General features: G+C 50.1%; 4 protein-coding genes across 4 annotated transcripts; 1 reads left to right on the top strand and 3 right to left on the bottom strand.

Annotated features, from left to right (window-relative positions):
- Nucleotides 1–1,969: 1,969 nt before the first annotated feature.
- On the bottom strand, nt 1,970–4,894 carry BDV59DRAFT_194328 (ankyrin repeat domain-containing protein; the record flags this gene model as incomplete). The annotated part of the gene is made up of 10 exons (XM_073692378.1): nt 1,970–2,408; nt 2,454–2,650; nt 2,689–3,256; nt 3,326–3,471; nt 3,646–3,737; nt 3,780–4,123; nt 4,160–4,185; nt 4,216–4,296; nt 4,346–4,627; nt 4,694–4,894. The coding sequence occupies 10 exons, from the start codon at nt 4,892–4,894 to the stop codon at nt 1,970–1,972; spliced, it is 2,376 nt and encodes a 791-aa protein (XP_073546123.1).
- A 1,279-nt stretch (nt 4,895–6,173) lies between these two features.
- Nucleotides 6,174–9,785, bottom strand: BDV59DRAFT_68017 (uncharacterized protein). The gene is made up of 3 exons (XM_073696899.1): nt 9,239–9,785; nt 8,890–9,188; nt 6,174–8,818 (listed from the first exon to the last, which is right to left on the bottom strand). The coding sequence occupies exons 1-3, from the start codon at nt 9,654–9,656 to the stop codon at nt 6,479–6,481; spliced, it is 3,057 nt and encodes a 1,018-aa protein (XP_073546122.1). The 5' UTR covers nt 9,657–9,785; the 3' UTR covers nt 6,174–6,478.
- A 1-nt stretch (nt 9,786) lies between these two features.
- BDV59DRAFT_67935 (uncharacterized protein) lies at nt 9,787–11,317 on the top strand. Its single transcript, XM_073696897.1, has 4 exons — nt 9,787–10,497; nt 10,549–10,648; nt 10,703–11,128; nt 11,204–11,317. Exons 1-3 carry the CDS (start codon nt 9,916–9,918, stop codon nt 10,978–10,980), a joined length of 960 nt encoding a protein of 319 aa, XP_073546121.1. The 5' UTR covers nt 9,787–9,915; the 3' UTR covers nt 10,981–11,128; nt 11,204–11,317.
- BDV59DRAFT_194325 (uncharacterized protein) lies at nt 11,269–13,044 on the bottom strand (the record flags this gene model as incomplete). The annotated part of the gene is made up of 4 exons (XM_073692377.1): nt 11,269–11,590; nt 11,640–12,729; nt 12,795–12,945; nt 12,994–13,044. 4 exons carry the CDS (start codon nt 13,042–13,044, stop codon nt 11,269–11,271), a joined length of 1,614 nt encoding a protein of 537 aa, XP_073546120.1.
- Between the last annotated feature and the right edge of the window lie 1,714 nt (nt 13,045–14,758).

Genomic DNA, 14,758 nt, shown 5'->3' with positions numbered 1-14,758 from the left:
TGCCGTCTTCCGCGCGATAGGCGTTCTCCTACAGAGCCCGTCGCCACCGGACCAGATCACGGCGTCAAAGGAGAGACGCGATTGACCCGGCCTTCTTCCCCGACGAATGACAGTCTGGTATCCGCTATTGAATCGGTGATGAAGGACAAGCCCTCTGCGAACGGTATCGAGAGGCCCCTCTTCTGTTTTATCTGTCTTGGTCAGCAGGATTTGGATATTGGAAAGCGAACGTACAAATTCTCCAGCCATGGAGACGTTACAAAACATGTCAAGCGAAAGCATCTTCGCCATATCTCCACGCAATCCGAAATAAGGTGTAATATCTGCAACGAGCTCTTCTCGTGCGAAATGCACCTCCAACGGCACGCATTTGATATGCATGCGACCGTGACATAGCTTCGGCCTCATGCGGAATTCTTGCCCCGCGGTCGTCTTACATTTCTTTTATTTTCCCTTCGTTATGGATGTGTATATTAGTCTCCGGTCGCGGGGCAGTTGGGAAACATACATTGTGAGGACAATCTTTTCATTTAGATGAATAATCTATTAAGAAGAGCATTGCAGGCGCGTGGGAGAGCGACCTATTTGAGGTGAAAGGTTGATCATCGTTCACATCATGTTGTGTTCATATATCCTGGATGTTAAGGCGATCTCTCTTACTATCACCGGGATGGTTTGACTCTCCCCGTTAGTCGTTCCGTCTTTGCTATCAATCCGCCGGCTATTTTTGCTTTTCTCCTTTTCCTCGCTGGTGCGTGGGAGAAATTCAATAAGGCTCCAACTGGTGCACGCGTATCATGTACCAAGCCCTAGCGCCGCAGCCTTGCTGCTCACACATGCTATTGGACCGCATTGAAGGGGATATGTATTCATCCAGCTGCGGTGCTAACAGCTTGGTGGGTCAGTGCTATTAATACTGCCCTCTACTCATAGCACCCACTCGATCATAGACTTATCTATGAAGCTGTGCATATCTCCTCAGCTAACGATTGCTGGATGTATTTTCTCATCTGCTTGATCATACTCACAGGCCGCATTAATGGTACAGTTCTACCAACTGACAGCCAATCAGCTAGACTTTATAAAAGTAGCTTTCATTGGCCGCGGGATCGCGTTCTAGGAGGGTGGGCCTAAGAAGCCAATGAGCTGCGGCAAGCCGATGAGGCAGGTTAAGTTCCATTCCGCGGTGAATGAAAAAGGGGCTGCGCCGAGATTGATCCCTGGTGTCATGTGTCCCATTGTTGGGCAATGTGGCTCCAACACCAGCTCAGCTACAATCATAGACTCCATGGCAGGATCGATCGCTGTAATAGGCATTGGTACAGAGCCTAAGCACTGGTCCCCCAACACCACGTGTTCGCTTGCCTGGACTTACTTGGTCCTTTCAGAAAAGAACCGACTTACCTGCTACTGGTGTGACCTGCGACCACTTTTTGTGGTGATCATGTGCGCTTGAGGCAGCCAGCAATGGGCGGGTCCCGTTACAGGCAAGATAACATTATCGAAGTAGGCGCTACGTCGTGTGGGTCCGTACCGCACCGCACCGCAGCCATTCATTTCGTCATTATGGCCCATAACAATAGAGAAGGCAATGGTCTCCAACCTCCTTGTTTACAGCCCTCCCGATATCCCTGGTCGCCCTTTCTGCCCAAGGCAAGAACGCACACACGAAGGATGGCAAAATCACAGTGAGCAATCTAACCTCGACGGGAACAGACTAGTGAAGTTGGATCGCTGGAGAACCCGGAAGCTGAATAAGAATGGACAATGGGGTACAGTATGTATCCAGTTTTCGATGTGCTCTTCTTCAAAGCCAAAATCGAACTAGGCGTTCGGTATTGCCTAGATACTTTGGGTCGAAAGTTCCCTCAAGTTCCCAACCTATCGATTCGTTTCCTTGTGCGCGTATCGCACTCTCCTGCTTATCTGATAAGTTTGCCGTCTCAACAGAAGACATAGACAGACGACGCTAACTGGACCTTTCACAGGCACGGTCGGAATTGTCCGGACTTCCTCTGCGAAGCAGCTTGACAACCCCCTCATGTCCACGCGCTGCGGCGAAGGAGAGAGGAGTTCGGCCATACTTCGAGTCCTTAGATTCGACATCCACCCTTCCAGTGTCAAGCAGCAGCTTGACAATCCTCTCATGTCCATACTCTGCGGCGAAGGAGAGAGGAGTTTGGCCACGGTCTGAGTCCTTAGACTCGATGTCTACCCTTCCAGTGTCAAGGAGCAGCTTGACAATCCTCTCATGTCCATGCTCTGCGGCGAAGGAGAGAGGGGTTCGGCCATACATCGAGTCCTTAGACTCGACGTCCACCCTTCCAGTATCAAGAAGTAACTCGACGATAGGTGTCAGGCCTAGATAGGATGCCATAAGTGTGTCATCAGAATCGGGAAAGTCGATTCTGCTGCGTTTATAAATTGCAGCCCACTTCTTACATACCATTGACCCTTGTTGACAAAGCATGCGTCCACGTTTCGCCATTGGATCTTCTCTTGAGAGAGCAGCTCTCTGAAAGTGCACCGCCCAGAAATTTGCTGCATAGTCCATGAACCCAGGGAGGGTATCAAATATTCGGGTCAAGTACAGTGTGCATATCTCCGCCAGGACATTGTGCGACTTTTCTGGAGACAGGCTATGCTTCCACTACCAGCTCCAGTATCGCCACTAGCCGGTTTCTTGACCAGGAACTCTCTTGCGGTCTGATGAAAAAGATACACCTTCTGATCTATCACAACCAAAAGCAGACCGCACAGTTCTCTGATCCGGGTCTTCTCTCTGATCATGGTCTTCTGGGGCTCTTCATTGGCAGGTAGTTCCTTTTTGATGTCGTCGATCGATTGATCCGCTGCCTTGACTGCCAAGGACAAAGATATTTCTTCCAGTGTCAATGGGCGCTCCGCCGCAGTTACAATGTGGAGCAACTTTCTGGCCGTTTCATGATCTGGACTCCGATCCAACATCCGGGCGTAAGCAGCATCGATGTCTTTGGGAATATCATGGACCACGCGGTCAATATTCCCTCTGGTTAATCCTGGCATTTTTTCTAGAACATCCAAGGTAACGCTGACCCATAAATATGTTCGATTATGAACCGATTTGAGCTGCTTGCTGATGAAATCGCACTCGTGTACGTGCAAGTAGTTTCGCTCGCCTATATCTTTAACCCTTTCTGTAATGACCAGATTAATCTCACTAGAGATCTTCTTGATGTTCTCATCGTTCTCGCCACTTAAGTGAATCTCAGGTGCGCTCTTCTCCATCTTAAAAAAATCGCGTCATATATGATTATATAGGCGGCTTGTTATCAGAAATTTTAACTTACGCTTGCCAGAGTTGTCCAGGAATAGGCGCTCTATCGCTTGAATCAGACTCCTCCGGTTATTCTCAAAGCACTTGTCCAACGCATCAAATAGGATGATTACTTCGCCGGCGCTGCCATCTGCTGTCACTTGGACAAACATATTCTATAGCTTATTGAAGGATTCGACTAACTGATTCCCGCTAATCTCAGACTTATCCAAGAGAGAATCTTACACAAGGTGCGGTTGGGCGAAGAAGAGTTGGCGGAGAATAGAAGTAAGTGCATTTGTGGCTCGCGTTTAATCCTAATAACTATTCTTAAAGAAGAAGTAACAGACCGTTCTTGTCCCCCTAGGCAAATATTCATCAGCCAAGTATCTGGTGAGAACTAACTTCCCGCACCCTGGGTCTGCGGACACCCAGAGTAGTTCTGAGTTCACGCTTTCGTTCTACTTTATAAATTGAGGATAACTTATAAACCATTCATATATGCCCGGTACACGCTTATTATTTATATCTTTGCGATCCTTGTATGGGCAGGTATATAGCCGCTGGAAAAGATTGGCTCTCCTTTGATCCTTCGCAGACATAGTTTGCCATACTTGTATTTGCTGTAGCTTGTTCTGGAGAGCGTTAAGTTGGCTATCGACCTCTAAGTCACGCGCCAAGGAAGTGGTGTCCTTAATAGAAGTATCGTATCGTTTAATATCCCTAAGTATTTCGTCCCAACCGTCCTGCTTTAATATGTCTTTTCCAAGCTGTTTTGCTATCGGGCTTCCCAGATAGCAAATGGCCCGAGACTGAAATTCAAGGACTCTGGAACATAGCTTTATCATTTTTCCTTCGAGTAACCCCCTCAGTTCGGCGCTTAGGCCGGTCTCGTGGTGTAGGAAATGCTTTTCGATCACATGGAGTCGAGGTAATAAGGAGGAGATAGAGTCTAAGCCCTGTAGGAGAACCTTATGTTGTTCCATGGCCTGTATAAATAGCTACTGGAAAATTAGCAGAGCTGATAGAACATGAAAAGAAGGGATTTACCAAAAGCCCTGCCGTAATGCCGGCACATGCTACAGCAGCGGGAGGACTGGTAGCTGCTGCAGAGTTGACAATGTACTTAACTAAAAGAATATTCTGGCATACCTTGGTCAGTTTCTTCCGTTTGTTGTCTTGGCCGATGTCGTCTTGGATGGTCCATTTTTTGTTATCAAGCCGCTCATTCGTTACATTGAGAAAGGTGCGGAGATTATTCACACGGATGGCGTTCCTATTATCTTCGGACTTCAATTCCAGTCTGGAGTTGAGAATATGAATTGATTCTACCTATATTTTGTCCAGGGTCTCGTCCTTTCTGAGAAGCTTCTGCGCCTCCAGCCAAGGATCGAACACTTCCTTTGAAGTCGAGGAGTCGGGTGTGGCAGAGTCCCCATCGGGTCTTTCTGAGCCGGCCCCAGTTAGATTGTCCGCGGGGGCTTCGTTCTGTTTCCCGCTTAATCTTCCAGTCCACCGGGAATACTTCTTATGTTTCTTTTTGCTTCCTTCCCCGCGGGAAAAATTTTCGATAGCTGTCCTGATCGAGGATATTGACATGATGAGAGATTTGGCGCCTCGATGGTGTCGGGTGTGGTGATATGATGCGGATCGACCAATCAAATGGAAATGCTTCTGCTGACCGAGACGTGCTGAGAAGCATCGAGTAAAAGGTCATGTAAGATGTGCCTGGGGATGTTGTACGAAAGTATGCTACTTGAATCGGAGAAAACGAGCGGTGAAGAACCCGGTGAGTTCAGGGGCATGCACTCGGGGCGCTAATCATGCAGTGTCATGCGAGTCAGGGTAAGCAATAATCTTCGAATTGGAGCCGTGCCAGCATAGATGAATAGCGAAACGCTAGTTTCGGCAACTTCTATTTTGCCGGGACTATTTGATAAACGCTACGGCCTTACAAAAACACGCCAGCTAAATGTGCTAAAACTCTCCCTTAGGTGTTAGTTTCACTCCTATAAAGTCCAGCTGAAGGGATGTTGGTGATCGCCAAGGTGGAGCCGTGCACAAGCGAGCTGGGCACAACAAACGATCCTCCAATGTGGGGGCCGGCAGATCGATTTGCGCACCACGAAGCCGAGTCATTACTCAGCTCGTACCAACGCCGCAGCCTGCTTCTTAGGTATTATTGAACCATATTCGACAAAATCTCGTGGAAATGGTTAGCCCTCGTCCGTCTTATTAGTGCAATCGGGAAACACTGCCGCTGATTATGATAATCTATAATGATCGCAAGAAATAAATGATTGTACCCACATTCCGCATACGCTTTCTCCAATAGTAAGTTTAGTGTGCGGGTCTCCCCGCCGCCCAAGTATGGTCGAAACTCTTTCATGAACCAGTGACAGGTCATAGAAGATCAGGTTAGTTACTCAGGTCTGTTTTAGTTACCCGCAGAGGTAACAAAAGTATCGGAATATTACTGTACAATTCCAGTAAGGGGCAGTGGGTACGCACCTCTTCAGTGCACCGCAATGCACCACAGCCACCCGTTTCTTCGTGAAGTGTGAGCGCCCGGGTCTTGATTGGATGCTTCTGTTATTACGTAGTCTCAAAGGACAACACACATGACTCAATGAGATCATTTATCCTTGGACTGCTGCGCCAATGTGGGGATAGTGCCTCAGAAGCGCAGTGGAAGCTGGGTACGCACCGCAGTGCACCGCAGCCGCCCGTTTCTTCGCCAGCTAGCCTAGAAATGACCTCTATGCGAGGGAATGAGAGGGCTCAGGTCTTGATTGGAAGTTCCTGTTACCGCCACTGTCTCAGAGGGTGGTTCACAAGACCTCTTCTCTCTTGACTGGGGGTCTGTTCCAAGTCGCGACTCACATGGCGCATTCCCTCACAAGAGGATCTTCACAAAAAGGGTTCTCTCTCAGAAAGGTCTTCTTAATCTGGCAGTTCTAAGTCGAATACGCTCACGTGGACATTCACACAGGATCCTGCTCATACGAGGGGATATACATGACAACCTACATAGAATACTCTTTATATCCCATATCACGACACAGAAAATGCATCCTATTCCGTCCCTTGTTTTGAGAAGTCCGACCCATTCCTCTAAGCGCCATATTCATCAATGCGCCTTGAGTCTAGCCACACGTCTGCAGATCAATCATGAAAGGCGGCTCATAGCTCCTCCGACGACACAGAATGGAATCGCAGGCGTTTCACAGGGGATGCCGGCTCTGGCGCATCGAGCACACGCGAAACCAACGACAGAATCTTTTGATCGTTCACAAATCGGCCCTCAGCGGCAAGCTTTCCCTCCTCGTGCTCGGAGAGGATAAATATCGCATTGTTTCCATCAATAGTAGCCGCGCGATAACACTGTGCGGGACTGAGACTCTGCATATTCTTGTCGTATAACGAATAACCCTTCCTCGTATACTTCTTCGCAACACGTTCTACTGGTGACGGATGCGACGGGTCCACTTGGAGGTGGTCCGATAACCTCCAATCTTCTCGCTCGTAGCTCCAAAAGGTAATATCTACGTAGCCAGACGGCGGCGGGGTCTCTCCTACCTGTGGGATATTATGAGCAGGAGCACCGTGGCTACGGCTCTCGCCGAGTTCTGGCTCTTCTTGGCGGAAAGGAACCGTAACTGCGCCCCGTCTTGGCTCAAGAATCTGTACAAAACTAGGGTCCACGTCATGAGCCACATCAGTCCGCTCCTCATCATTGGCTCCCATTTTCGGAGTCTGCGGACTAGGTACCAGCTCAAAAACGGGCTGTTCCTCTCGTGAATGATTGAGTTCTTCATCGAGACGCTCTCGTTCTCGTCGCCTTTCTAGTTCCTCCTGCTCGTCCTGGGCCCTCTGTAGTTGGTCAAGATATGCATCCAGAGTCGGCTGCGCCACGGCACCAGAGCCTTGTCCAGGGTCTGCAGCCGGTGTAGACTCGATTGAGTCACGCGTGAGTGGCACTGCCTCCAGGGATATCCTTGTATGCTGGCTAGAGACATCTGCGTCATCCAGGACGGGCTGGTGCGGTATGATTGAGTCGGGATGTCCAGGTGCTGGCAACGTGTGCTCCCTATCCTCAGAAGCCGGGGCAGCGGTGCTATGCTCCAGTGATTCAAGATGAACTAGCGCTGAGCTAGGCGGTACAGGTTCGACCTGAGGGGCAGCTGCTGGACTTTCTGGACGTTCCCATGTCAAAGGCTCTGGGTCAGACATGTTCTCGTCTGGGTCTTCAGTGCTAATTCGGTCTAGCCCCATTGGCTCTCGGTCCACTGATGGGTGCTGTAGTCGACGCCTCCGCACTTGGATCTTTTTCATTCGTCGCTGTTGCTGAAAATCATGTCTTTCCCTGTTTCCCCCGGTTTCGCGCGAGCTATCTTGTGGCCCCCCTCGTTCATGTGCACGAGGAACCAGCGCTGCACCTGGTCCATAATTATCCGATGGCCTAGTTTCTCCAACGAATAATGGTGACCCTGGAGGATTGTCTGTAGGAGGATGTCCTGTGTGGTCACCAGCAGTCCCGGACCGTGCAGGTTTCCCAAAGAAAGCGAAATAGACACAGCGTCGGACAAAGAACGTTGTAATTGTGTCGGCAACCTCAACGTCCGCATGTAGACGGTCCAAGAAGAGCAAAAGACTGTCCTGTTTATGCGTACGCATTCGTGGCATTCCACAACGAGCCCGAGCGCTCACCGAGCTGTCCGCAAGAAGCTCGCAGATCTCCCCGGGCTCCTCGGGAGCCGCGGCTGCGAAGCATTCGACAACACGCTGAACCAAGGCGTCGAACTGCTGCGGGTCATACCGGAAGCGACCAGGTTTCCTGGCTTGAAGTAAGGCCGCCCGTGCGATTTGATGGTCAGGAGAGCCACCAGTCAACGCCCTGATCTCTGGTGAATCAAACCCCAGCCGGCGGGCAAGTTCGGCCATCTCATAAATCACCCTGTCATCAGCCTTGCCCCGTGCTGGCTTGGCTAGTAAATCGTCATCGTTCTTCGGGTCGGGTGGCATCAAAGGGTAATGTCTCATCGCATACAGCCACACCTGCAAGTATCCTTTATCGAGACACCCCATATCGGACGCACGCTCCGACCGGAAAGTCGACTCCGAAGTTTGAATGACGCCCTCGCCCCCTTCCGAAGGGATGAATATTGAGCTCATTGATTTCCATAGAGAGTTAGTTGAGGGCCCAGTCAGCCGCTTCACGCACCGCGAGCAGCTTTCCAGATATTTAAAGTCCTCAAAAAAAGTATATAGAGATGGGATCAACCCGTCAAAACCTTGCATGCGATTCCATATAAGCCGTCGCTCCTCATCATCAAACCCAGCGAATACTTGACCACCGAGGACCAGTCCGCTGGCCTTCTTCGCATCGGTTCGGCATTTACCCGGTGCCAGAAGCTGGAGGGCATCAACTGTGTCCCCATCGATCTTCTTTAGGGAGGACGGACTTGAGGCAACCAAAGAAGACCAGAAGTCTCCGATATGGTCAAGATACGTAAGGATCTCCTGTCAAGTTGCGATCAGCACGGCCACTAGAATAAGTTGGAAGGGTAGGGCGGGGGGTTTCCGCAGCTTACTTCCACGCAACCGGTGGCAATTAAACGGTGAAGCATACTGATTCTCATCCCATGAAACCAAAGTCCGGGGATCGCTAATAATCGATCAAAGGCTCGTCGGAGACGACGGTTCCTTCTATTATCCAGTTGGTCCAGGCGATCTTGGTTGCTCGGCGATAATCGGACGAACCAACGTTGTCGAAAAGCCTCGTTGTCCTCCAGTTCATACTGCCGAATCTTACGATATATTTCTCCGTCCGTTGGTTTCTTTTGATTCGCATACTCTTCCACCAGGGAGGTCTTCAGACCCTCACCGAGGTCTGTTCTGATAGTCAGCTGGATGTAAGGAGGGTCTGTGAAAGAGGCGTACCATCCGAATAGAGATCTACCGTCCACCAGCGGTCCGCTGGTGGCAGCGTCTCAGCGCCTGCCTGCACTCGGTGACGTCCGTGAAGAGCCCGCAACTGCCCAACTGTGAAGCCCAAAAGGGGAAATTGTTGTGGATCATTAGTGAGCAACGATGTCCGAAGGACATTCGCCTTCTGGAGAGCAAGACTCAGATCATGCTGAGACACAATAGCCGGGACATGATTATCAACGTCCAAGCGTCGACAGCGATTTTTACGGAAGATTTCACGAAGCCGGCTCAAATTCTTGGGGTCCAAGTCTCTAGGCAGTGGGGGGTCAAACTGAATTTGATTGATATGAACTTTCGCGGTTCCTAGGTATTTGAGGCGCCGCTCCGTTGCCAGTCGGACCTCCTCTTCGGTGAATAATGCCCTCTGCATGGCGAAGACAGATCTGCAATCCGACAAGTCTTGTGGCGGCTGGTACTCGAACTACGGTTAGATATATATATCTTTGCTAGTGCATGGCTCAACCGCATCGGAATGGGTCCCATCCCCTGTCCGGTTAGCGCCCGCAGAACCGCCTCATACTTCCGCAGCGGTATTGACATCAGGAAGATAAAACGATGGCCCCGCAACATACGAACCACTCCATACGGTATTGTCTTCCCGAACTTCAGCTCGCTGTCTTATCGCAGTCATGATGTCTAATCATGACAAGCGAAGTACTAGGATCGAATTGGATGGCCTCTCAAGCCCGCCAATCAAGGAATCTTTGGCTCCTGTGTTGTCACCGAGAAGCGGTGTTAAGGGCAAAGAGACGGCTCAATCCAGTGGACGCCTGACCAAAAGAGGTGCATCTCCATCCTTTACAGAACCTGGCCGTAAGATCATCCGTGGCCCACCGCGAGCTTTAACCCTCTCAAAGGTCGACGAGGCTGGAGAGGCTGCAGGGTCGGGTCCCGTTGTACGAAATGAAGCGCCCTGGGAGACCTTTCCGAAATCCTATGATTGTGACCTTGCAGGAAAGGTTACTGTATGCACCCGCCAATCCGGTTGCCGGGGACCTTGGGCCATTCGCCAGTACCCCAGAGAAGATGCAGACAGAATATTGCGCATTCTCCGTTCTATCCGCCACGCAAAGGTAGCCTCGGTTTTGGAATGTTTCCGGACCCCCGACACCCTGTACACGATTGGCAGGTTCTATCCCCTTACCCTTGACCATATCGTTGCCTGCAAAGCCTTTCCAAACGACCAACAGCTGGCTGCTATTATGTCTCAGGTTGGACATTCTCCTTCTATTCTCATAACACACGGGAGCTAACATTCGTAGTTCGTTGATGGTCTTTCATATCTTGTCTCGAACAACTTCCATAATCCTTCCCTAGATTCATCCTATGTCCTGATGAATCTCGAAGGGGACATCCAAATTGGTAAGACTACGGCTTGAATTTGCCGCGAAACCAATTCCTGATCCTGTCTCCTAGCACGGCTCGATTGCTTGTCTGAACGGCCGCCGGGTAAAATCCAAGCTAGTGACTTATATCCCGTCGCGCGAGTCTTGATGCAGTTGATGCAAAAGTATGTTAAAGACGATGGGGCAATCGGGCTTGACAATATCGACCGCTGGCCGGCTGATTCAGCTGCTCTCGAGTTTCTCTCTGCGACGACATCCGCTGGGTCCTTTGAAGGGCTCAAAAAGGTTTGTAGGCCCTCCCATCGATTTTTAAAGTCACTAAGAGTTCCCCCCAGCAGCGTCTGCTAAGCAAAGTCCTTTGGTCGCCTGGTGACCTGATTGGTCTTGCGTGGTTTTCCCTGATATCCACTCGCACTTTCTATTCCTACGTCCCTGAGTCGGATAAGGAGAAGAATAGTCCGTGAAACTTCGATCATTGGTACTGCCAACAGAATATGTATGCTGCTAGAACAAGAAGAGCGGAACGCATAAAACCAGTCCAGCTGGTCAGTACACTAATAAACAAGCCTAGGAGAACTGTCATGCCATGAAAAGCAGGATTGCGAGAAGATAGTGTAGACCCCGAGTTGTCTCAGTTTAACCAGAAGGACGTATTGAGGCAAGAAATTTAGTCTTACTCTCGTTCGCGGAAGTTTCAGTTTTCTTTGCCTCCCAGATGTTCCAAGTCCATTGAAGGGCCAGTGCCTCCTGATCTTCTTCAAGAGCACGGTTTATTGCATCTCGTCTCAGGAGGCCAGTGTCCTCCAGTTTTTGGCGAATATCGACTAGGGCATTTCCGTACAGAAGGAACATTACCACGGGCTCCAATGATTCGAAGAAACGGACAGTGCCTGGGCGCGTCCGTAAGACACATGTAATAAAAGCATCAATGTGTCCGTTCTTGAAACTACCACTGCTCCTGTAACTTTGGGTTAGTTAAGGCTCGATAAGCGAATGGACAAACGTACAATGCCTGGATTAACTGACTGTCAGCGACCAAAAGGATACCAAATCCTAAAGAAGCTGCAAATCCCCACCACCACCTTCCCCGACGTACATGAATGCCGGAAAACCTGTTCCGACGAGATTCTCTTGATTGTGCGATATTAGGCTCATCATGACAGGCGTCGAGGACACGGTTAACAACTGTGCCATCGCCGTCCATAGAGAGCATTTCGAAATTCAGGTAGAGAAATATTTGGGCAAAACGCCTCGCCAGAGGACCAAGCGTTGAGAGTCCGTCCTTGTCGGCTTCCAGCACTCGGAAGTAATTCACAGCTCCTTCTATTCCCTCCCATACTTCGGGAAGGCCAAGAACTTGGCGGACGGACATAGAGGCGTTCTTTTCTGGGAGCTCCCGTACGCACACTATTGAGCCCTGTGGGAGAATGTAGTCCCAGGCCTTGATAATGTGCGAGATCTGCTTACTGCCTAAAGTGCCCCAGTCCTCATCGCTCGGAGAATCCTTCTTCTTCTTCTCCCGGAATCTACAGCACTGCAATTCTCCGGAAATACGATTGTCCCGCCAGTCATGGACAGCATGGGAAAGCGTCGAATTGCTGCTGAAAGCCCATCGAGGGTCGATTGGCTGAACGCCGAGGGGAGAGCCGACAGAGGTAGGAGGCGTCATATAGTATGGCGAGGTACCCCTTTCGGACCCAAGAGTAGCGACAGAGTCTGGTGTGGACGCATAATCCACGGAAGATCTGGTCGGGTGGGGTGTATTCCCAGGGTCCAGGAAGCTCAGTTGTTGATCCACTGAAGGAGAGTCGTCCGAGTCAAGGGACGTAAAAAGCGAAACCGTAGTATCGATCTGATCATCAATGAGCACAGGCTCCGGGGCCATCGCCATCCCGGTTGGCCACTCTCCTCCGACCGTATTTTTCGCTGCTGTGGACCTCACACATTGTCGGGAGTCGTAGAGTGCATTCAGGAGGTGATCAAACTCGTTGCCGGCGTCCATTCCTGGGTTCGAAGGCCCCAATGACGTGAGGCCATCCACCAAGGTGGTAGTGTTTGATTGTGACATTGCATCTGCGAGGCTTGCACTATCGATCTCTACGGGAAAAAGACATCATTAGACGGGAGCGAAAAGGGGGGGTTGTATTGAGAAGGGTCCTTACCGGACGGCAATGAAGCGTGATCCATGAGATCTTGCATCGGCGTTACGAAATCCACCATGCCCACCTCGTAAATCCCATCAAGCACATAGTCGGCCTGATTCCTTTCCAGCCTCCGGAGCTCATCTACATCGTTGCCCAAACCTTGGACAAACTAGCAGATATCAGCACCGATCTTTCCAAGCAGTCTCAATTTACTCACCTCGCGCAGGCCTCTCTTGTCTAATAAATCTGAACCAGGTCTCTGGGCCATTCTATATCAGCACCTGAAAGAGGCAGGGAAGGGCGGCTTTACCTCAAACCCGAAACCAAAGTAGAAAGTGTTCGAGCACCGGATATTCGACGATATCATCTCTTGATCCATATTAACCATGTGCCACCGGATGTAACCACCCCTTTGAAGCAGTTTCGTCACGTCAAGGATGGATTCCACCCTGAGCAATCCCAACCGCTTCAGTTTCCGGCCCAGTCGGTTGGTTAACTAGAAAGTGTGAGCACCAGTTCTTGTGTCGTGTAGATTATTTAACGCACGTCGGCACAGCCATCCTCATCTAAAGAAAGTGTATCGGTCGGATGAGCCTTCGAAGAGAAATGGTCAGAAGATGATCAAGGTTCGGTGTAAGGGACATTTACGGGGAGGCCGAAGGTGGTGAAGAGCATCCTAGCGGGCCAGCCGCAGGAATAATGGAAAATAAAGCGAGAGAATAGCACTTAGCAGCGAGAGACGATGATCGGAGTTATTGGGATGGAGAGAACGATCGGTCGGAGGGAGGGAAGGACAGAAAGGTGGCCCCAAAGGTAGCCCGAAAGGTAGCTTGCGGTTGGAGAGGAACATCGTGGAGAACGGGGAAATCGCTTGGTTTTATGACAGAGAGACTAAAAGGGCCGCAGAAAAAAGAGGGTGGTCATGGAAGAGGGCAGAATCGGTGGTTTAACATCACAAAAGCGTGGCCCTCCCTGGTCCAGAATCTGGCGATTTGGGATCAGCACCCCACCCCCCGCTTGCTCACGCCACGGACATCATCAGTTCCTGCAGATCGTAGGGGAAACGATCATTTTTCTTTTCTTTCTTTCTTTCTTTCTTTCTTTTTTTTTTTTTTTTGCTTTCATCTATATTTATTAATTTGATCACTGCTCTTATATCCTATAGATTTGTTACTTTCTTTTATATTTCTCTTTAACTTTATTTTCCGACTAAGAAAAAACCCATCGCCTTATCCGTTCGCTCTACGGAGGTAGGCCTCGTTACCCCAGGTTCTCCTTTCCTCGGCCCGCCTCCACGGGTTCCAATAAAACTGGTATGACGGATCCAACTGCTCCAGCATGTCCCGTCTGGGAGTACCATCTCTGGGATTGAACAGTAAAGGTGGTATTGGTTTGGAGACCCCAGGCAGCCCAAATAAGCCGATCGAGTACCTCGAGACTCATTGCCGGTCAGACTGGATTTATTCTAAATTACTACATTATGTACCCGACGCCGTCGAAATGATCTCAAAACTGTGTATTTGAAAGAGTAGAGAGAAACACAGAGGCTTTGCTCGCCACCGCATTGGTGCTCCAGGCCTGCCAGTGAATGGTGGGTATGGCCTGACTGGTGACTTTTGCATCTCTGATCCACTCCTGGACTTCTTTCTTGCTGATCTGTTTGGGGAAGTTGCGTTCGTCAGTCGAAACGTTGTTGGTCAAGAGCCTATCCACGAGCCCGTCGAACTTGCTGCAACAGGCTAGGATGCTCCTACAGTTGTATAAATTATACAAAATAAATGCATCCAACTTGAAGGATTTGCTATGTCTGCAAGACTCGTCAGCGAAAGGGACGCAGGCAACGCAATCAGGGCAACTCAACATTTTCTTCCCTGTTTCTTCGCTGCAGATGAGAATGAATCCACGCCCCAGGTAACACCCAGACCACCACCACCGCTCCCCGCGGAGCTTATGCTCATGGAACGACAACCGATTCTTGTCCC

Source organism: Aspergillus ambiguus (genome assembly GCF_047715705.1).
Source record: "Aspergillus ambiguus strain CBS 117.58 unplaced genomic scaffold BDV59scaffold_25, whole genome shotgun sequence".
Taxonomy (NCBI): Eukaryota; Fungi; Ascomycota; class Eurotiomycetes; order Eurotiales; family Aspergillaceae; genus Aspergillus; species Aspergillus ambiguus.
This window is presented reverse-complemented; position numbering and strand designations above follow the sequence as displayed.

What these genes read in the sequence shown, in the direction of transcription:
- BDV59DRAFT_68017 (XM_073696899.1), bottom strand. Translation starts at nt 9,656, where the DNA reads ATGCAGAGGGCATTATTCACCGAAGAGGAGGTCCGACTGGCAACGGAG. An exon ending in GGTAGATCTCTATTCGGATG is followed by an intron (nt 9,189 to 9,238) that starts GTACGCCTCTTT and finishes CTATCAGAACAG; the next exon opens with ACCTCGGTGAGGGTCTGAAG. An exon ending in TTGCCACCGGTTGCGTGGAA is followed by an intron (nt 8,819 to 8,889) that starts GTAAGCTGCGGA and finishes GCAACTTGACAG; the next exon opens with GAGATCCTTACGTATCTTGA.
- BDV59DRAFT_67935 (XM_073696897.1), top strand. Translation starts at nt 9,916, where the DNA reads ATGATGTCTAATCATGACAAGCGAAGTACTAGGATCGAATTGGATGGC. An exon ending in TGGCTGCTATTATGTCTCAG is followed by an intron (nt 10,498 to 10,548) that starts GTTGGACATTCT and finishes TAACATTCGTAG; the next exon opens with TTCGTTGATGGTCTTTCATA. An exon ending in CGAAGGGGACATCCAAATTG is followed by an intron (nt 10,649 to 10,702) that starts GTAAGACTACGG and finishes CCTGTCTCCTAG; the next exon opens with CACGGCTCGATTGCTTGTCT.